The sequence below is a fragment of the Mesitornis unicolor genome, unplaced genomic scaffold (genome assembly GCF_000695765.1).
Source record: "Mesitornis unicolor isolate BGI_N332 unplaced genomic scaffold, ASM69576v1 scaffold34148, whole genome shotgun sequence".
NCBI lineage: Eukaryota > Metazoa > Chordata > Aves > Mesitornithiformes > Mesitornithidae > Mesitornis > Mesitornis unicolor.
This window is the reverse complement of record NW_010203373.1, coordinates 104,120-126,344: the sequence shown is the minus strand read 5'-3', so window position 1 is coordinate 126,344 and position 22,225 is coordinate 104,120. Positions and strand designations below refer to the sequence as shown.

General features: G+C 41.4%; 1 protein-coding gene across 1 annotated transcript in view; it reads left to right on the top strand.

Annotated features, from left to right (window-relative positions):
- The first annotated feature begins 209 nt into the window (after positions 1-209).
- Positions 210-22,225, top strand: part of LOC104545522 (chromosome unknown open reading frame, human C10orf76) — a 117,352-nt gene continuing 95,336 nt past the window's right edge. The window contains exons 1-14 of the mRNA XM_010190687.1: positions 210-315; positions 787-843; positions 979-1,125; positions 2,527-2,634; positions 3,784-3,876; positions 4,752-4,826; positions 5,501-5,587; positions 10,390-10,446; positions 10,902-10,945; positions 12,467-12,527; positions 13,212-13,258; positions 13,985-14,060; positions 16,801-16,894; positions 21,702-21,803. Of these exons, the coding sequence (XP_010188989.1) occupies positions 214-315; positions 787-843; positions 979-1,125; positions 2,527-2,634; positions 3,784-3,876; positions 4,752-4,826; positions 5,501-5,587; positions 10,390-10,446; positions 10,902-10,945; positions 12,467-12,527; positions 13,212-13,258; positions 13,985-14,060; positions 16,801-16,894; positions 21,702-21,803 (1,150 nt within the window). The 5' untranslated portion in view covers positions 210-213. The remainder of the gene's footprint in view (positions 316-786; positions 844-978; positions 1,126-2,526; positions 2,635-3,783; positions 3,877-4,751; positions 4,827-5,500; positions 5,588-10,389; positions 10,447-10,901; positions 10,946-12,466; positions 12,528-13,211; positions 13,259-13,984; positions 14,061-16,800; positions 16,895-21,701; positions 21,804-22,225) is intronic.

Below are 22,225 nucleotides of genomic sequence, written 5' to 3'. Positions count from 1 at the left end.
CTTTGAAATGGGATATAGGGCTAGAGGGGACCTTTGATCTGGTTTCTTCTCTGGTATAGTTATTAAAGCCTCTACATTCAGCTTGTGAGAAGCCATTAGTATTTCAGTGCAATGAAAAAGTCTGTCGTGGTTGAGGCAGGTGAGATATGCCTTGAAGAAAGGTTCAAGTCTCCTTAGCCTTTTTTGTTTATTCTTACCTTCAGGGTATACAGCATGGCCCAAACAGAGAAGAAAGGTGGGTTGCTCCGGAAATCTTCAGCCTCCAAGAAGCCATTGAAGGAGAAAGTCGTGTTGATGTATGATGAGATTTTCACGGTAAGGACTTGTGTCTCTTCTTTCTGAAGTGTTGTGTTAAATATTCTTGGTTTAGTTTGTGCTGAAGGCTCTGCGTGGTGGATTCTTCTCCCAAGGTAAGGACTGCACAGTGTACGTAAGCAAGGACTGCTCTGCTGTTGTCACACAGAGCTCTGTATTCTGCTGTCTTCCCTAATGTCACCTTGACTGTTGTGTGCCAGTACTATTCTTGATCTATGGGAAGTCACAGCTTTTCAAGTATTTCTCAAAAAATAATCCAGAAAATAAACAGAGGCGTCCCAGTTGAGAACAGCTTCTGTTTGTCCTTCTGTTTCTGGGAGTCTGTATAGACAGAATTCTGTACTGTGACCACTTGGTCATCCAGTGGGATGGTGCTGACTCTGAGCTATTAATGATAATGATTTTCTTTAAATACTGCTTGACTTATTTCTTCTTGTTTCTTCAATTCATAGCTGTTCCTTTTCCTTTCAGACAGAGGACCCCAGTAAATGCAACCCTAGGTTTTGGGAGGAGCTGTTTCTCATGAAGGTAACAGGAATTAAACACCCTCTGATTTGCTCCTGCTCTTCTGCCTATGAAGTGGCAGACTATTAGCACAAGGACTTGCATTTCTAAGGTGTCAGTGGTTGTATAACACGCATGAACTCCTTCTTAACCTGACAGGTCAACTTGGAATATCTAGAAGGCAAGCTGGAGGCTCTGGATGGGGAAGAGTTAATGAAGATAAAAGATAATATCAACTGCTTGTTTCAGCACTGCATCCAGGCACTGGGTGAGGAACACCCAATCAGAGTGGTCAATGCTCTACAGGTACTACACTGAGAGATGGGAACGATCTCTTCTGCTTCTGATGAGGCAATGTATTCGCTACTGGTATCAAACATTTCTTTAGTTCTGAGGAGAAGTGGTGTCTGCAGAGCAGTTGCTACTTATTTTCTGTTGTGGTTACAAACATTCATAGTCTCTTTAGTCCTTGAGAAACAATAACTTGCTTAAGAATTCAAGAAGATCTGGTGGTGCAGGATGAAGGACATGGCAATGAAGGAACAGGAGGGGCTTGTTCACACTGCAGGCTGTCAGTTTAGAGGCTCAAGAGGACTCTGTGAAGCTTTGTCTTCTACTTTCTCCTGTTGTCCCCCATTTCAGCCTCCTTTTTGAATTTCCAAATGGGTCTAAAAATGAAATAAAGTTCTGGAGAAGTTAGTGTGAAACTTAGACAGGGGGATTTCCCTGCTGGATGCATTCTAAATGGAAGCTGAGAAGAATTGTCCCTCAGAATTAATAAACATTTTCGTGCAGATTGTTTGTTACCAAAGCTGTGCTGTCCCATTTCTTGCGCAGAAGACTGCCTTTCTCAGTCTTGTACTTGATATTATGAGTTCATAGGCTGATTAAATGCAGTCTGGTAAATGCATTTGTCCCAGCTTCTCTCAGCTGTAGGAATACAGGATATGAATTTCGGGTTTGGAGAAGTCACCTGTAAAACATTGGACAGACAGTAAACTGGAAAAATTTGATATAAAACTGAGAAAATTTACACCTCTGATGACGTACAGTCTTGATTTTTTTTTTAAAATTAGTTTGAAAGGATGCTATTAAACAGTGTAGTTATAGCTCCATAGACAGTCTAGCCTGACCCTGAATTCACAAGCTTGTATTCAGGCTCCTGGCAAAAGTTAGGCCTGGGCTCAAATCTCGAATCCTCCTGGGAGGGTGTAAATAGAAATCAGGTAACACATTCTGGGCTTGGGATGGGAGAGCTGTGCTCATGTGGACACGTTGTCTGTGCTCACACTGTGCTCATGTGGAAAGTGATGCTGAAGCCCACACTTATTTAAACATTCTTTTCTTGAGAATGACTATGGTGACCAAGGGTTTGTTTAGCCCAGTATCCCATCTCTGACAGTAACAAGTAACAGAACAAGTAGGAAGGTTCTTAAAGCCCCTGAAGTAGGTAGGAACACTTAAGCTGAAACAAATAGGAAAATTATGGACAAATATTTTGGGGCTTTTTTGAGTTCTCAACATCCAAGATCCTCCTTAGAAACAATAGAGGTGGAGAAGAAATCAGGCAAAACGTATGGCTTCCAGGCTGGTGGTAATCATTTAAATGTCTGCTTTGCCAGTGCTAGGAGAGGGTTTTAGAGTGGATTTTGTTACTGAGTTGTAGATGTTTCCTTACATCTTACCGTCTGATTTTTCCCTTTGTAGACTTTGTGTGCGTTGATTCGAGGCGTCCATCAGAAGAACAAATCCACCTCAGGGTTTGACATCATCAACATGCTTGTGGGTTTTGATAAGGCAGAGCTATGTATGAAGGTGAGGCCCTGGCAATGTAGAGAAATAGTTTGCATAGCAGCATGTGACAGGGACAGTGATTTGTAGACACATGTGTCTACCAAGATGCAGCTTTCAGGGGAAATATTCCAGCTGCTTGTTAAAGACAGCTGTCCTGAAGTTATTTACCTGCTAGTGGCCCAAAGATATTTGGGTTCTCTGTGTTTGTCTCTAATACAACAGAGCACTTTTCTTTCTTTTCCCTTAATTCCATGCTGTGCAGTCACTTTGGTTAAGAAATCTTAAGGCTATGTCATGGTTCTGTTTAGCTCAAACAGGGACAGGCTATAAACGGTTGTCACAGGCCATTAGCACCTAATATTGAGCCTCATACCTGGTCCTTAATTTTTAGCTAATAGTCATATGTTGTGTTCTCACGTTTCCATCAGCTCATGTACCATTTTAAACTTACTTGATGCTCTTCACTGTAAAGATGTTAAGTATGACAAAGTAATTGGTGATAAAGCTGAATTCCTGTTGTATCTTTCATCTCTTTCAAAAAAGTAGTACATTTGGGGAAAATACTAAGTAGTAACTTGCCTATCGGGACTTCATTTTTTCTTTAAGAATAACTGTATTACCTGTAACTTAGTATTTAGAAAGCAATTAATTTATGGATATCTGTCAAACAGCTATATAGTATGTCAAACAGCTATATAGTATCGTTTTAATCATAACTTATATATGCACTATTAAATCGAAGGGGTGCTACTTAGAAAAAAATCTCATGGTGCCTCTAAGTAAAATGGAATATTGAAAAAAGAGAGCACTGATATTATCGTCTTGCAAACAAAAAGGAAGATCATATTTGTACAGCTTGAAATTACTTTGTGAACAAAATCTGTTGTTATGGGTATACAAAAATCTCTCATGCATCTAGAGAAAAGTCTTGGAAAATGATCATCATGTTACAGCTGTAGTCATTAAAATGTAGTTAACACAAACCAATGTTGAGAACCAATAGTGTGGACGTGGCCTGTGTAACAGTAGTAATGGCTCGGTTAGTGCTTTTGGAATAACATGACTTTATATTGGTGCTCTTGTATGTGAATCTCCCAAAAAACTTTTTATAACAGACATTTCAAATAATTTAATATATTACTTTGAAATAATGTGATTGTTGTTCTTTAGAATCTGATGGAGAGCTTGGACTCACTCCTCTGTGCGGAAGGTTCTGAAAGCCTCAAAAGCTTGTGTCTGAAGCTACTTCTCTGCTTGGTGACGGTAAGTGAATACCAGCTATATAACAACTTAAAGCTTTATGTGAGCCACATCTGGAGGGATGGAACTGTCTCAGAACTTGAGCAGAATGCTGGAGTGTGAAGCTTAAGAGGGGAAGAAATTGTGAGAACAAAGGTCAGTCTATAATAAGCATCATTGCTCTAATCACCATGCCAATACAGACTAGCCGACTATTTTCACCTCATGAGATAGTTGCCAGCTGGAGCATAAGGAGAGCAGTGCAGGAGAAAGTGTCAATTGGATTCACTGTTTTTTTTCAGGGAAAAAGATATTTAAGAAATCTCAGATAAATGAGAAGGGAGCAGAAGAGAGGTGTTGAGGAAAGACAGGAAGCATGGAATAGACAAGACTGGTGAGGATATGAAGAATGAGAAAGTTGGAACAAATGGTCACTCAGCATCTCTTGGAGATGGTCAACTGCAAACTGTATGGGCTGTGATAAGAGAGAATTGAGTGTGAGGGAGGCCTTCAGTGCTCTGTTTGTGATGGAAAAGTGCTCAGTGGAGCATATGGGCCTTGCTTTTTTCACCCTCTGCCTGCAGCATAGCAGCCTGCTTCAGCTGCTGATGGCTGTTGTCATGCAGCTGTGTAAAATATCGATCTGTAGAGGAATGGGGGAGCTCTTAGATGTGGGTCATGCTTCTTGCCAGAGAGAGGGATGGGAGGCAGGACAGATTTCTTTTACTTCATGTCTAGCTCCACTGCTAGTCACACCTTGACTTGTTGACTAAGTGTGAGCTTCTAGATAAATGTGTCCATCTGGTAGTAGAAGTCTTCTGTTCCTCGTGTGTGCCAGAGGCAGCTGCAGCACTATGGGAGGCTTCAGGTGAGATTTTAAAACTTGTGTTTGTATGCAGGTGACAGATAACATTAGCCAGAACACCATCCTGGAGTATGTGATGATTAACAGCATATTTGAAGCTATTTTACAGGTAAGAGTTGTTCTTTCTACTGCAGGGGCTCCTCTTCCATAGTGAGAGCTTTCAGTCTTATATTTGCTTTTCATTTTTTTCAGTGCAGCATAGCTGACTGGCACTGTGTGTTGCTTCCATTCATAGCTCAGTCATAGATTTTTTTTTTTAAATGCTGTCTCGTCCTTGCACTAGTCTGTTGTTTTCAGTCACTACTGAGTATATATTTTCAGTTGAGACATTTGTGCATAGATAGAAGCTGAACAGATTTCTGGGCTAATCTCACAGAGAATTCCTGTATCAGAGGAACTTTTTTCAAAAGGCAGTCTGGATATATTGAGGTTTTTTCTGATCTTTGATAAATTATACTTTCTAGAAGTGGAACTGGGCCTGGGGAAACCCAGAAAACTTGCACAGATAATGTTGGTGATGCACTGAGATACTGCCCAGTGCTGTTGAAAAATATATTTGCCATTTATGCCCAGAAAACCTATGTGCATCCTCTCTGTCATAAATAAGCTTCTCTGTGTGCAGAACTTCTTGGAAGCACCAATGCTCCTTTGACCTTAAATGTCCTCTCTCAGTTAGGACATAATTTGCTCTTATGCATACATTTGATGGCCATGCGCTGTCTGAGAGTGACTGCAAACTTCCTGAAGCAAGCCTGAGCAGAACAGTGTGATTATTTATTCCAGATCCTGTCCAGCCCACTTAGCCGCAGGGAACATGGCTATGATGCTGTTGTCCTTCTTGCCTTGCTGGTCAACTACAGAAAGTATGAGGTAGGTATTCTTCTGAGTAACAGAAACATCACTTCTCTCTATTTTATTAATTTACACTGGCCTCTGGATTATTAAGGCATCCTACAGTACAGTTTTTAGCAGTAAGCACTACAACATTTATCAGGGTATCAGAGCTACAGAAGTTTTGCAAGGCAGTCACATTATGGTAACCGTATCTGTCTCTCTCTCTCTCTGTCATGTGTATGATATTCATACAGCTCGTTTTGTGCAAGCATGAAAGTAACCCTCTACGGAATTTGTATTTGCTTCATGAAAGTATTTGGAGGAAGGTCCTTTTGGAAGAGTTACTGTTGTGCCGAACTTGCATGTTTGCCTTTGTGCATGTGACTGTGCAGTTACACATAATCTCCAAAGTAAAATGAGTTGTCAGTCATCTTGGGCTTCAGACTGAGTTTGTGATTCAGAACCTGACTAGCAGACTGAAAAAGCACAGATCCCCAGAAGACTTGGTGAAGCTGTGACCAAAGAATGAACTGAAACATCACAGCGAGTACTTCCAAGAGAAATCTGTCTCTGTCTCTTTGACTGTTTCCTCTCTGAGAAACTTTATTCATCTTCCTTTTCTAAACTGGTTGTACTACTTTGTGATATATTTCCATTTTTTCTGTTATTCATCACCTTGAAAAAGAAACATTTCAAATGTCAAAAAACCCGTCTAATGTTGGCTTTTCTTTGCACGAAGCAAATTTTTTTTATATCTTAATATACTTAGAATGGCAAAAAATGGGAAACTGCTGGAATATCCCCTCATCAACAGAATTACTGGGAGGGGCAGGCTCCTAAACCTACCTGGTTTTATAGTAGGTTGTGGTTTGAACTATGAATAGACCTAGAAAATAGGCAAAGACAGGAGCTATGCTTAGTGTCAAAGTAATCCCTGTTAATTTCTCATTCCTGTGAATCTTGTCAGAATCATCGGTTACAGATACTGTTCAGCAATCTGTGCCGTGGTAGCATGGAACAGGAGTACGGAGTTGGGTTTCAGTGTATGGTCTTGAGGGGAGACTGCTGGGAATGGTAAGGGTGAGGGCAGACTGGAAAGACCAGAGGTCTCATTTGGGTCAAAGAGTGGAGAGCTGTCCCATCCTGAGCTATGGATCCCTGTGTATGTAGTTTATATCCTTAGTAAGGTAGAGAGCCGTGAGTACCTCACACTATACCTCTGCTCTTTGCAGTAGCTTTCTGTGGAATATTGAGTTGGGGTCGAGTGCTTTGGAAAATGTTGTCCTAGATGTCTCCAACCTGGTCACCCAAAAGAAATGGTGGTCATGTTTGAAAAGTACAGTCTGACCTGAGGCAGATGTGTAGCAAGGGGAATTTCCACTCGAGTAGTTCACCTGGCAAGGCTGAATGCAACTTGGAGAAAGGTTTTATGTGACGGTTGCCTGACGCTGCCTTTTGTAAGCAGTGCTACAAGCAGAACCTGTAGGAATGCACTCATACTCTTTGTCCTTAAGTAGAGTAACTGCTTTCATTTGCTCTGCTTTGACCCTTAGTCAGTTTGGGGGTTGCATGGTTGTCAGTGTACGGTGGCGTACCTTAAATCTAATTAGATTGAAAATTCATTAGTTGACTATGATTTTGTGTCTGTCTTTAGTGTGAATACCAGTGTGTTTTGCATCAGAATGTTCTTTCGTATTTTTGGGATGTGAGTTTTGTAGTCTCCTTTCAAATTCCCTGGGGAATATCTGTCCATACTTTTCATTACCATGATCTTGGCTTGCTCATTAACTTCTGTTCTAGGAGTAAAAATGATTTAAATGTCTTTACATGGAACCTTTAAAGGGATGTCCCTGATCTGAAACCCAGTAATTTTCAAAAGTTGTTCCAAGTATATACTTATTCAAGTCTTTAGCTGTATTTTACACTTTTTTTTTTTTTAAATCCTAGTCCTGATTCCGGAGAAAATATTTTTTACCTTGATACTACGTGAGAGAAACATGAAAAAGTAACTAAATAATTGACTGTATCAGGAATGGTGATGCTAAATGTACACAAAAGACTGCCAAACAGAGAAAATGCTGTGAGGAAGAGAAGTTATTTTATCACTTTCTCAGTGTTTTAAGGGCTAGCTGCTAGAATAGCAACTTAAAACATAAAATCAGGTAGTGACTTTTAAATAATTAGATTCCTTGATATAACATCTAGGTGGAAATTTCTTTGTGTCATGTTCAACCTGCTAGAATTGCGTATTGTGTCCTTTGCTAGGCAGGGCTGAAAGAAAGCGGTCAAAAGGTGGGTTTTTCCCTTTGTGTGCTTGTCTGGCGGCATATGGTGTATCCAACAGCCCTTTCTGAGCGATTATGTGCACTTGCCTCTCCTTGGTGTAGTCAGCTACAGGTGCTGAAGAGACACCGACACTGGAGAGTCAGAAATTTTTTATTTTTTTTTTTTTTGATTCTCACACAACTGAAATTATTTTAAATTAATCTCTAACAAAAACAGTAATTACTCAAGCTCCAGTTCCCTGCAAGATGGCCTGCCTGCAGAGGAGATGGCCTCATCAGGGCTGGCAGCAGAGCTGCTGAATCATCCCTAATGAGCATTCAGGGAAAACACTTGCAAGGAGTAATCGAGTGGACTCTGGCCCTCATTTGTGTTACAAATGTGAAAATAAGTTAAGCAGCTAACTAGGGATTGCACATGGTTATCTTATTTTTTTCTGCTTTCTTTTCCTACTAAAAATTTGTTTTCCATAGGTTTGTGCTGGAGACTGAGGTGCATTTGGCGGCATGGAGATCTCTTTCCTTCTGTCAGATCCTCATTTAACACACACTTTGTATGGCATTTCTCATGTGGAGATTGCGTTTCTGACCTGCTTTTAATTGGCTTGTCTTTTAAAAATTACCTAGTAATGATCTCCCTGCAGCTTCCACCTTAATTCCTATGAGACTGTTGGCATCTAATGGTGGGGAGATCATGCAGGACACCTGGAGTATTCCCAGATTCCAGGAGTTTGTGCTCGTCACTGAGGAGACCTTGATGCTACAGTGTTTGTTATCTGACGGCAGTGGTAGGAGAACTGTGTTCTCTGAAGAGCTGAGAAGCATATTTTTGTGTTCTTTCTGGAGAAAGGTGGAGGCAGAAGCTATTTCTAAGTTTGTGTCACTGCTTCATTGACACACTTTGAAGTTTTCAAAATGCTTATCAACCACTTTTCAAGGCTGTTGCATGTTTCTGGATGTTGTGGTGTGACAGGTGTAATTTAGACTTCTAAAACTTGTGCTGTGAATTCCCAGTGAGGGAAAGATGGAGGAAACTCTGAAATAGCAGGAATAGAATAGGGAAGCAGGCAAATAGTATGGGTTGGGTGTAGCAGTGCTTGTACAACCTTCAGGTTGCTGTCATTTGTCATAGATGAACAGGCAATAACTGGAACTGTTGTTGTAACTGAGTGGCAGGAGCAAACTGTGTGCCCTGTGGGCAGAGCAGGAAATATTCTCATCACACCGGCACAGGCTTGCACACGGAAAGGCGCCAGAAACTGCCTGGTTCCACAGAGTAATACAGGATGTGGATTGCGCTGGTTACTCGTCTGCCTGCTGCTGAAGGAGTCAGAGAAAGCCTAAGGGAGGCATGGCATGTGTCAGGTGAATGGAGTACTTCAGACAGGAATTACTAAACAGACTTCTGCAGATATGGAAATGACAACTGACAAGATAGAGCACAGAGATCTGTAGCAAGCTAGGCCAGCTCTCCTATGGAGAGGACCATATATTGTTACTCAATAGGAGCCTCTACTCCAGCCTTGAGGAAATGTTTTTGCATGCTTCGTGCACAGATGGGTTCTGTGTGAGTTTTCTGTCTTTTTCTGAGGCAGCATGGGGCCGCATGCTGCTGGAGGCAAGCTGACAAACTGCCTGAGCTTTGGTCTGTTCTGATCAGTTTCTTTTTGGATCCAGAAAGCAAGCCTGATCTTCCCAAAGCACCAAATAATTGTGGGTGTTTTCTGATCAGCCTTATTTTTATTTTGCTGTCAAGTCATGGGGAAATCAGTTGGATAACTGTGTAATTTGTAGGGCTGCATCTGATGCATGATTTGTGTTTTATTCTTCCCAGTCAGTTTGGGCTTACTACACAGATAGAGCCTTTCCTTCTCTGTCCTGGTTCTAAATCAACTTTGATAGTTCTGCACTGACACATACAAGCAAGGAAAAACAAATGTGCATTGCTAATCTAAAGTGCTTCCTAAATTATTAGGACTTACCTTTATAGATGGAGCCCATGTGCCTTGTTCAACTAAGTTCACGGTATTTATATTCTCAGAGACTTCTAGCTCTCAGTGGTGCAAACTGTTAAAGTGCTGAGCTCTAACCCAGCAGCAGATGAGCCCATAACATTGTCATGCCCTCCTGGGTCCTCCTTCCTTTAAGCAATCTTTGCAAGGTGTTGCAGAAGAGAGATAGCAGAGCGCTGATGTTCAGTCCCAGTCTCACTGCTTGTTCCTGCTGCGTGACAGTGTGTGTGTTGCAGATAACGGGCTTGCAGGACAGCTGCTCCGCTTTGGGGACTGAAAAATGAGCTGGCAGAGGAGCAGAAACTCCCTCTTGCCTCAGTAAAATCAGGAGCCTGTCTGGCTGAGCAAAGTGAAGAGAAGGTATCCCAGGCATAGCAGCCTTTGCATGTGCTGTGGGTCCTGTTTCTTTGTATTCTGTTTTGTGGGACAGGATGGAGATTCTTCCCAGGTGGTTGGGTAAACTTTGAAAGATAATAGTATTTTTTCCTAATGGCTGAACTTAAAACCGATTTTCTTTATTCCTTCTCTACCACCCCCTGAGCAGTCAGTGAATCCCTACATTGTGAAGCTCTCCATCGTAGATGATGAGGCCACACTCAATGTGAGTATTTGACTTGGTTCCTTTGTGCTGCTTGGGATGGTCTCTCACATGTGGTATTGAGGTGGAATGAATGCAGTCACGGTGTCGTAGAAAGGTGGTCTGGGAACAGTGCTACTGTAAAGAACACCGCTGTGGTGGGTTTTTGCCCTAACTCACTCTTGCACTAGATAAGGCCACTCATGATTTGGACAGTTTGATCACCTTACCCAATTGCAACATTCTCTGCTGAACTTAGTAATTAGATATTCAACTTTAAATTTTGGCATTTTGATTTTTAGATGATATTTTTATTGTGTCATAGTGTGTCTTCATAGTTCAAACAGCTGGACGGGAAATTCTTCATAGTGTGCTAGGTTATCGTGGAGGGTGCAGCACTGCTGTGTGTGTTCAGTGAGTGGTTTCCTGCACAGAGATTTGGGATGTAAAGATTTTTTTTTTTAATGCTTTTTTTTCAGGGAATGGGACTTGTAATTGCCCAGGCTTTATCGGAATATAACAGGTAAGACCTAAATGTCTCTTGTTTTTCAGTGTGTGATCGTTGCTGTACATTTCTACAAACTTTTTTTGAGTTAAAGCACTTATTTATCACTTAACAGCTGTGATGCACCTGAGGTGGCAGGGAATATTCTTATGCTTGAGGTACTTCAGCTCAGTTGTTGCTGTCATTGCAAGTGTAAATGCATCTGTACCAGCTGTGTTGATGTGCTTCAGGAGAGATCTTGCTGTAGGGGAAGATATCCATTGTATGTTTTTACTATCGTGGATTTTGCGTCTGTGTGAACCTTGTGTAAAATCTTATGGTCCCAGGTGAAAAGATAAATGATTTGCTGAGTACTTCTCTGTTAGAAAATTGATTTAACTGAAACGTGATCTAAACCGAATAAATGAATCCAGGACTATCCACATGCGAAATCAGAGGTGATTAGGGGATGCATGCTCTTGCAAATGCTGAAAAGCATTAACTGCTTCTGAAGACAGAGCCAGAAAGGCAGCAGTAGGGACATTCCCAGCCTCTGCTTCACAAGCAACAACACAAAATGTGTAAGTTTTCCTAAGGAGAAAGTGCTTCAGAAAAAAATTGGAAACAGCAGTTTCACCTGAGCAACCCAAAACTTTTTTTGTGCACTAGGATTCTCAAAATATCCAGAAAAAAGTGTTTTAATTCCTTTAAAGGTCTGCTTGTCATAGGTATGCAGATAACTTGCAAGATGATGCAAATCAAATAGTGTACATGTATTTAACTGAGTAAATTACTAAACAGAAACAAACCCCACACAGTCCCATTCTGAAAAGAGTTGTCTAAAACTATGGCCTCTTTTGCTTAGCTCTTTTTTTCCTTCTTACCAAAAAGCTTAGAAATGCTTTCTTTGTGTGTTGCATTATGTACGATCAGATTCCCGTATGAAAGACATCATAAATGGCCATGTGAGCTTTGCTAGCCCATTTGAATGCCAAGTGAAGCAACTTGGCTTAGATCTGAGGTACCCGACCTGTTTGTTGACTTCACTGACTCCAGCTCCAGTCCCTTCGCGTACTCCAGGAATGTGGGATCAGGTTAGATCAGGCCATGAACCATAATGGTCCTCATGGTTTCTGCTGATTGTAGGGTGATCAAGTCTGATTTATCCTGTAGCAGATGATAATTGACATGAAACTGTTCTGTGGTTACTGAATGTGTGTGCTTGTGTGGTTCATTACTGTTCTGTCAGTGCAGGACAACATTTCCTAAGTCACTTGATCCTTTCCTTCAGTGTGAACCCAGACTGGATGTATCCTCTGTAACAGCACAGGCGTTGTTACTCTCACCTTCCAGCATCTCCACTTTAACACCACACAATTTACAAATATTTTAATACCCTCTGCATTTCTGTTTGTGAGATCTTGAAAAGGGATTGTTAATGTTGAAGCTTTCTCCATCCTGTGTCCTTATCAGATAAGAGTGTCTCATAGGAATTTACATAAAATAACCCTAGTTCCATTTCTACCCTTGAAGCTTCATCCTTCTTCCTTTTTTTTTCAGGCAGTACAAAGATAAGGAAGAGGAGCACCAGAGTGGTTTCTTCTCAGCCCTAACTAATATGGTAAGCACTGAAGCAGTATTTTTCTATTCTTAAAATAAGGGCATCATGGAAGTTCAGCAGAAAAATGCTGGGTATTTTAGGGGCATGTTGTGCTGTAGCAAAGTCTGGTCTGCAGCTAGCTTTAGAAATCCATTTCTTTACGGTATTGTTTCTCAAGCCTAAGTGCACTGTAGCTATCAAGTGAGCTTGAGTTCTGCAGTAGGCAGTGTCTGTTTTCAGAGGGGTACCCCCAAAAGTCAAAAGACTATCCACTGTTCTCTTTGTTCAGTTTTACTTTGCTTTAATCTGAGATTTAATTGCGGTCTGAGGTCTAACTGGCAGGAAAACTTCCTGTAGGTATGGGTAGTTGTGTGTTGGCAGCTGTTTACCTAAAAGCTGTCATTTCTGTTGTCCTCTTACAGATTGGATTCAAGATACAGTCTTTTCGGTTGTGGGTTGTTGGGTTTCTTTTGGTGATTTGACAGGTGAAGCATTGGTCAACGACAGTAGTGCAAAATAAAAAGTGTAGATGGGCATCCTGTTTCCCATTTGTACTTTGCCAGTATTAGAAAGAAAGTTGCGTGCATGCCTTTGATGAGAACACCTCTCCCAGGGCACTTCTGATTTAGGTATATCCATGTCTTCTCTCTTGCTGTCTAATAGCTCTCATAAATTCATCCTGTGCAATACTCTTTCTTTCCATAGGTGGGCAGCATGTTCATAGCAGATACTGATGAGAAGATCTCAGTCCAGTAAGTGCACAGATGTTAGTTACACAATGAATGGCAACTCACCACACTGGTGAACGTGATCTGCTCCATCGTGGAGATGTTTTAATGCAGCAAAGCGAACTAGAGAGACATCAGTTTTCTTGTAACTATGAAATACTACCACACCCCTGCAAACTATGGTTCTCACTTAAGTAGGAGGAGTGCAACAAGGGGGTTCCACAGCCGAATTGCTTGTAATCAAGTGTATATATTAAACAAGAAACAAAACCACAAAAAACAGACAAAAAACAAACAAGCAAAGCCAACCCTATAGTTTTTGTGAGGCGTTTTTAACATATAATAGGCATGTTGGAGGTGTCAGATGGGAAGTGATGGTTCATGCCCTTGTCCCCAAGAATGTGTTTTCTAAATCGAGGGGACAAGTAACAAATATGAGGGTTTGTGGTGTCTATAGGAACCTCTTCCTTTAAAACAAAGGGCTTTAAAGGGAAAACACTGTTCGAGACTGAGCGATGAGGGAGAACTTCAGCAAGAAGGGAACAAAGACTGTAGTTGAGCTCTAAAAGTATATATTTTATTGATTGCTAATAATCAGAAGAACTGCTGGATTGCAGAGGCAGAGTTTCATATAGTTGAAAAAAAAATATTCTTTTAGATGGGCCATGCTTCTGAAGAACTTTGCTCTTGGGATTCTCATCTGGTGTTAGCCCTTAAATAACTGTGCTTCTGTCTGTATCCCTTCCACAGAACAAATGAAGCAATCCTTCTGGCTCTTTATGAAGCTGTTCACTTAAACCGGAATTTCATCACAGTTCTGGCACAAGTGAGTTTCAGTACAATGTTTGCCCATGTCTTTGTAGTGGATATCTGTACTTTTAGGAAATGCTTGGGAAGATGAGTGAAGTTTTGAGGACACAGCTCATATTAGAATGAGCCATTTTTAGCACTGAATGGGCAATGCTGCATGGATTATCTCCTCTCTGGTGACCAGTGATAGGGCATGAGGAAATGGAATGAAGCTGCATCAGGGAAAGTTCAGGTTGGGCATTAGGATAAGGTTTTTCCCCGAGGGGGCGGTTGGTCACTGAGATAGGCTCCCCAATGAAGTGGTCATGGCATCAAGCCTGTCAGAATTCAAGTAGCACCTTGGATGATGCTCTTAGTCATATGATTTAATTTTAGGTAGTCTGCGAGGAGCAGGGAGTTAGACTTGATCCTTGTGGGTCCCTTCCAACTTGACAGTCTATGATGCTATGAATGCCTTCTGTGCCCTATTGGCACTTCCTTTATGGAGGGTGGACTGGTGGGAGTAAGATTGCTGCAGCTGTCAGAGCAATTCATGCCCTTGATAAGTTAGGCTTGAGGGCAAGAGGATGATCTGGCTCCAAAGCTGGATGAATCGCCTTGTCTGGGTGTGCACAGGCTGCCATGTTGTTGTCTGTTTGAGTATCCTTCACTTAGGGACTAATTGACATGTGAGGGCTGTTGTATCAAATACTGTTTTGTGTTCAAACTTCCTTGGAGAGCTTAACCATTTTTGCTTGGGAGACTGTCACTGGAACACTCATCCCTGTGCTGTTGATGGTAAAGAAACAGAGCCTTCTGAGGAGCAGTAGGCTGCTCCGTACCTCTGACCACAAACCTCTGGATGCTTCCCTAAACACAATGTGAGTTTGCAAAGGCAGTCACTGCTGGGAGAGATAGCAGGTCTGATTTGGTGATTGTGCTGTGGCTGGCTGAAACAACAGCCTGATGGGTTTAGGAAAAGCCTTCAGGTTTAGGCATTTAAGTGTAGCTTGTAAGTACCACTGGTAATCTGCGAGAAAAATGACATCAACAAAACAGTAAACACCTTTCCCCAGTTATTTCAGGTCCTCAGAGTGCAGCCATACATCACAGGCTAGACACTTGGGATGGAGGAGACCTTTGGGGACTCTTGACAGCAGTGGTGATGGAAGAGTTCTGATAGGCAGATCTACTGCCTCTGAAGAAAGCTTCTGTTCCGTGGGCAGTTAATTTGCTGAAGGTCCTTGTCTCTCTTTTCCCAAGTTATTAATTCCTACCACTTGTGCGATATTTCTGCTCTTTCAGTTATGTGTAATAGCAACTCAGGCCTTTCTGTGGTCAAGAGATCCCTGAGGGAAAAGAGGCCTTTAGCAAGGAAAAGAGCAGCTGGAATAAAAGCTTTTAAATATGTGAAAGTGATAGGTGAAGTGGGTAATCGAAGTGGAGGTCTGATGTTCTGGGGTGGATTGTCTGTAATCCTTCATTTAAGAGAGGTCAAGGTTGGTCATGCTGTCCTTTGAAAACCTCATAAAAGCTGATGAATGCTCTTGTCTGAGTTGGTGCCCATTGCCAGGGGCTGCATGAATGTCTACCTCCTGCTGTGAAGGCACATAGGAAGAGCAGGGATACAGTTGTGTTGATGCTTGAAGTGTTAAGGTTTTCGTATACTTACCGGCTTCTTGGTCCTCCGTTTTTACTGCTAGGTGGCACTATTATCTCTCAACTGACTGTTAGTGTTTGGAGGAAAAAAAGGTAAACACCATAGCAAAATCTATGGAATCAAATCTGTTTTATGTAAGATTTTAAATGGAAAATTGTACTTTAAAGTTTAAATCAGTACTTGTAATGATTTAAAATTGTCTCTGAATTGTGGTCTGTGTGTCTGTGCTTCCCATAAAATACATTCATTTATCATTGCTCATAAAATGAGATATTCAAAGACAATATTCACTTGTGAAAAATCCTATGGAACTAACGTCAAATCAGCAGTTGTGTATTCCTTTCTTTTATTTTTAAATTGTGATGATATATTAAGGCGGATGTTACATTTATGTAAAACTTGCCCTATGAAATGGACGCTTTGCTTGGCAGCCAGACTTTAAATAACATGGCAGATTGCCTACAGTCTCACCAGTGTGGATAGATCCGGAAGCTTGCAAAGAGTAAAGTCAAAGCAGTAATTAGGCAGGCAACTATTAGTGAAGATGAAATGGGGGAAAGTAACTGACTGATGGAAGCTGAGAGGATTGATAATGATAGTGTTATTTATGTTATGCACTCTTTTCCCGCAGCGCCTGGGCTTGATAGTGAGACAGGGAAGTAATAAATTGCCATCATCCTTGAATGTGAACAGGTGGATGGTAGGAGCGAGGAGAATTTGCTTTTAGAAAGAGAAATAAAAGGATCTTGGAGAAAGACTTCAAATGGACACCCCTGGGTTCTTCTGGAGGGAATTGGAAGCTATAAACAGTGTAGGCTTCTGCATATCTTTTCCCATTCTACACTGGGGAGGGACTTGTTATCTGTCCGGTGGGGATAGCCACCACTTTCTGATGTATTTATATGTTTTGTGGAGTAAAGAAATGGATTGACAGTTTAATTATAGATGTCCAAGGTCAGGAAGCATAGTCTTGCTTTTTGCAGAAGAGGTTGAAGTTTCTTGAAACTTCCTAGATCATGTCTATTGCGTGAGAGTCTGGGGCAGTACAAGTAGCGATCGGTGTGACTGGTGCCTGGGGAAGCTGCTGACCTGTCTGGGCATCTGTGTTTTCTGTTAGAGCCATCCTGAAATGGGGCTGATGACAACGCCAACAAGCCCAATTCCAGCAACACCTGTCACTCCACTTGGAACCACCCCACCTTCTTCAGATGGTAAGAAATGTAATGGTCTTCTGGGGAAAAACAGTTAAAAAGTGTAGAATAACGAGCAAAGCATTTTCTCAAGATGGCAACTAATGAGGTCTGTCTGGAGCAGATGTAAACTGGTGATCTCTTCCTGGGGTGACTTTCCTTACTAAACACGAGCAAGATTCTTTGACCTGAATTTATTTCTGATCTGCCTTGTATATTGCTTAATGAAATTTTGCTGATACTCCTTCTGAAAACAACACTGTCCCAGTATCTGTGTGAAGATGCACCCAGCCCATTAGTTAGTTATTCTATGCAGGCTTTTACTTATGAGTATTTCTAGTGTCAGTTTCTTTGGGATTATTTGTCATTGGAACAGATTTACAGAGAATTGCAGTGGATTTCTGCTTGTCATTAATGCATTTGTCCCCAGTTTTGAATTAATTGGGATTTGGACCCAGCCTGGGTGTCGAGGTATTCCTCCCCCTTGTTGCGTTTTCTCTGTTAGGCTTCCTAAATGACTGCTTGCCCTGAGATCTTTTTCTTCTAAGTGAAATGTTACGTGTCCACATAAATATGCTTTGAAACAATCTAAAATAAACCCCTTTTTGTTTAAGTTATGGATAGATATAGCCTAGTTTAAGAGAAGAAATCAGATGGCTGTTGTCACATGCTTTAATGCCATCCTCTAGATCTGAAGAAAGTGTTTAATGAAGGAACAGAGTCAGTTTGAACAGGGCATAGTTTGGAAATATTTCTGGAGAAAAGCAGCCTGAGTTACTCAGTTATAACAACTATTCGGGTCATTTGATATCCTAGTTAAGGATGATACTTCTCGTGGATGAATTCTATCTGGTTGCCATGGATATCAAAAGCTTCTGTTAAAAAGCCGCCTATGTCTCAAGTCTCCCTGTGCGTATAACATAAAATGCAGAGGGACGGGCATTTTGTGGGCCTCTGTTCAACACGTTCGTTGCAAATGTATCCACCCACACATGGTATTATACAACTGACAGAATTTATGCTTACCTACATTTACTGCTTGCTTGCACTCCCTTTTTTTAATTTACCAAAAAACAAAAGCAAAACAAAAACTCCATTGTGCTCTCAGCAGAGACAGTGTTCTCGTGGAGCTTGAGGCTTCTTGCTGCTTGTAAGGTTACGAAGTTCAAGGAGAGGAGCTGATCTTAATGTTCAGCAACTGCATTGGGAAGCATTCTTTGTCTGTTTGCTGTCTCAGTGACTTTTTTTATTTTGGAGGACCTTGGCTTGGTTTAATTTGAGTGTTAGTGCTTTAGTATTGCTGTTATTTTAAAGGTATGTCAGAATTCTCCTAATTTGCTACGGTATTGCTACTCAGCTGTAAAATTGGCCTGTGGCTGAGAGTTAGCAAGAGGCTTTTTAGCTTTGGAATGAGAAGATTGCTTTCTTCTTTTTCTTGCATTTAAAAAAAGATGTAGTTGAGGTATTTTCAAGTTACAGCAACATGTAGAAGTCCATCTAAGGGTTTCAGGCACTTTTTTTTTTTTAATGCTGACTGGGATTAACACTGGGTTCAAGTTCTGATTTGAAATTTTTCTGGCTGTTAGCCTATCATGGGAACTAAGGCCTTTTAAAGTTTAAAAATGTCTAGTAAAAAAATCAAGGTCTGTAGAATGAACCAGGATAAGCAGTGATGTGTTCTTCAGTGTGATTTCTTTTTTTAATATTTTTTAAAGGAGAATTTTGCTAGAAACTGTTGATCCATAATATGTAAATCAAGTGTGCCTGTCACCATAGTTAATCTAAATGTCAGTTTGCTTACTGTTGTTAAATATTCATTCACTGCGTTCATTGTAACAGCTCCAGAAGGACCCACTGGGGATATAAATACATTTTCAGTCTTCTAGCTAAATCTTTGAGCTATTCATAATATTGGGGGTGAAAAAGCTTCCAGTCTCATAACACAGACTTTGCCAACAGACCCGGCACGTTAGCAACATGTCAGGAGCCCCAGAGCTTCAAGATTGAATGGACTAAAACACCTCGCACCTGGGGATGTGCAGCCTTTGGAAGCTAAAAGCCCCATTATCATTTCTTCGATGGGATTCGAACAGCGAGGTTGCATTGATCTATTTGACCTGTTGTTTCCAAGGGCTACAATTTTGTATTCAAAGTGTTTGTGTAATCCTGAACGCCACGAGAATGTCTGCTGTGTTCTGGGCCTCTCTGTGCTCAGTTTAAAGAATCCTGCATTTTACTGTTGATTCATCTCCTTCATCCTTCTGTGTCTGCGCTTGCCCCAGTTCCAGGGGTAAATAAACCTTACTTCCTTCATTACAGGCTTATGAGATATAAGGCTTGAATTACGAAAAGTGTTGTTTGTTAAAGCAGGCTTTTCTCTGAACCAAAATACAGTTGTATACAGGATCAAATCACTCCCCCAAGAGCCCCAAGCCTTGCCATCCAAAAATCGCATGTGAGTAAGTCCTCACTCTTTGCAAGGTCCAGTTTCATCATAAATACCTTTCTCTTTCTTCAAGAGTGAGAAAAGCCTTGAGGATTCCTGAGGATAGATGGGAAAGAGATAATATAGTTCTTAAGATGTGTGTCGTAATGGTCTGCAGATCTGTTTCCAGTGCAAAGGGAGCACTATCTTAGGCTCTGCTCTGTTTATAGCTTGAGAAGACAGAGAGCCTTCTGGCAATTGTAATTCAAGCCACCTATGACCTCCTGCATGTCAAAACCTGCATGTCTGCCCCTAGACCGCCAGATCAGTAGCGTTATTGTTCTACCAGGACTGGCACATAGAGCTAGAAAAGATCCCCTTGACTCCTTGAATGGTGCTTGCAGGCACATCATCACAGAATCCCTTGTATTTATCAAGCTTTGTCTTAATTTGTTAAATTTGTTTCCCAATAATTCCTCTTGGGAGGCAGTTTCAGCATCTAGTTCCTTGGTGAGAAATCCTCAAGTTTCCAACTTGCATTTCTTGTCAGTTTAGCCCCTTTTATGTTAACCTTGCTTTGGAACACAGATAGCTTTTTCATGCACTGGGTTACTCGGCTGTGTATTTTGCTGTCTCACAAGAAGAGCATTCTCTTCTCTGATCAACTTGCTAGCCTTGCTCTAAACTTGTTCAAGTATGAGTTCATCCCCTTTTAACATGGGATTGCATAATTACACACAACATTTGAGACAAGGTCTCACCAGCACCTTGTGCAGGGCATTACTGTGTTCCTATCTCTGCTGGAAGTGCATTTCTGGGTATGTTTTAGGGCCATGCTTACTCTTCAGTGCTTTGTGCCGATAGCTTGTCATCTCATAATCCAACAGTGTACTGTGGTATCACAGCATTTCATTTGCAGCTGATGAGCTCTCAGCTTGCCATGGAAATAAATCCCTGAATTCCTGACCTTATGGCTTGTGCTGCTGAATTTCACGTTGTATTTATCATCTGGTTTCTGGTTTTTATCCTGTTCTTTGTGCACAGTCTGATACTCCTCTGTGTTAACATGCCCCAACTTTCTGCCATTAGCAGGTTCATTAGCAAACAACTGTTTCTGGTGCCTAGGTCAGTCACAAAAAAGAAAACTGTTACCTAAACTGACACCTAAGGAATTCGAGTAGTAACTTCTTCCTAGACTAATAATTTCTCTATTTGCCAGGTCTTTGATATACTTTATATTTCTGTATTGGTTCCTGCCTATCTTGCTTCACTCTTAATTTTTCATACAGAATGGTATTAAATGCATTACTGAAGTCCTCATAGACCAGCTCCAACAGTGTGTGGGGTTTTTTTGTATGTTTATTTGGTTAGTTGGTTGATTTTTTTGTCTGAGCTAATTTATCTTAAATGATATCAAACTTATCTGGCAGGATCTGCAAGTAAATGCATGCTGCATTTTTCCCCACTTATCTTTCCACGCCTTCAGTATTTCTTGTAAAGCGTTTCTGAATGGTGAAGCTGAGAATGGCCCTTGCAGGCATCTCAGGCTCAATCATTAGTAAAAACGTGGCTCGGTCACATGGCAGAGGTTTGACAGCCCATGAACTCAGAGCTTGGGTTGGTGCATGGGGAGTGAGCAGGAGGCACATTGTGCAATTGGCTGAGTAATTGAGACAGCTTCTTGTGAAGGCTAAGGCAGATGATGCCCAGTGCTCGGGTGTCAAAAGTACAGCTGGTGGTAACAAGGAGTGTGTCCTAGAGAAATGCCAGTGAACTGCTGCTCTGCTGCAGGTATGGAAAGTGCATTTCTGCTCCCTGCTGCCTTGTGATTTCTCTAGCGCAAGCTGTGATTGTTTCTGCTTCTTGATTTTTTTATAATGCTGCTCTTTCTATATCTATTTTCTACCATTTTAGTCATGCAATAATTGCTACGTTATTGTCTTGGTGTTGGGAAGGAAAGATGGAATTGATGTGGACCTTTTGGAATGGAAGTTCCAGAATTGCTGAAACTGAGAAGGATCTTTACTGGGCATGTTTCTTTTGAAACTGAGAATGTGTGAATGTTAGTTGTGTTGGTTGTAAGAATGAGCTCCCTAGGTTGGGAATGTTGACGAGTGCTAAACCAGCAGGCTGATCTCTCCTGGGGTGGGAGGGCACACAGAGAAGGATATCACTTTGCTGGGTACCACAACCTATCCTTAGAGCAGGAGAAATGGTCTCTGGGGGAATTATACCAGTATTCAAAACAAAATCCTTGCAGGGTGGTCATGACGGAGGAGGAGGTCTGGTGACCCTGCAAATAAGCTGGTCCTGTCTCAGATCTGTGAATCTGTGACTTGGTCCTCTGTGCAGTTATCTCTTGTATTTGTGGAGAGTAAACATGTCTTGTCTGCTTTGTTCCAGTTATAAGCTCTGCAGAGCTGCCTTTGGATGCTGATGTGCAAACTAGCAACCTGCTGATAACCTTCTTGAAGTACAGCTCGATTGTGATGCAGGACACAAAAGGTAAATAAATTCTGTCGATGCAGAATTCTGTGGGTGCAGCGAGCAGCGCTTCTTGAAATCAGAAGTGCATAAGAACACGTCTGGTGACTCCAGAAATAGAAGTTAACTGGAGTCCCTTTAGAGGACTGAAGATTCCACCTTTTGAGAAAATGAAGTGATTTGTTACTGCAAGATAAGAGTAATGAGACTAGGAGAGACCTAATGCTGGCAGGAGTGAAATATGGAAAGAATGTAATAATGATAATAGTACCTAATAACCAAGCCTGTCCCTGTGCAGGAGGTGTGAGCATATCTGATTATCAAGTGTCTGTCAGAGCAGAGAAGCCATGTACCAGCAAACTGTATTTTTAAGAACGTTTAGAAGCTGACACAGGAGGCGAAGCTCAGCATTAGGAGGAAATACTTCCTTTGTTCTTTGGTAC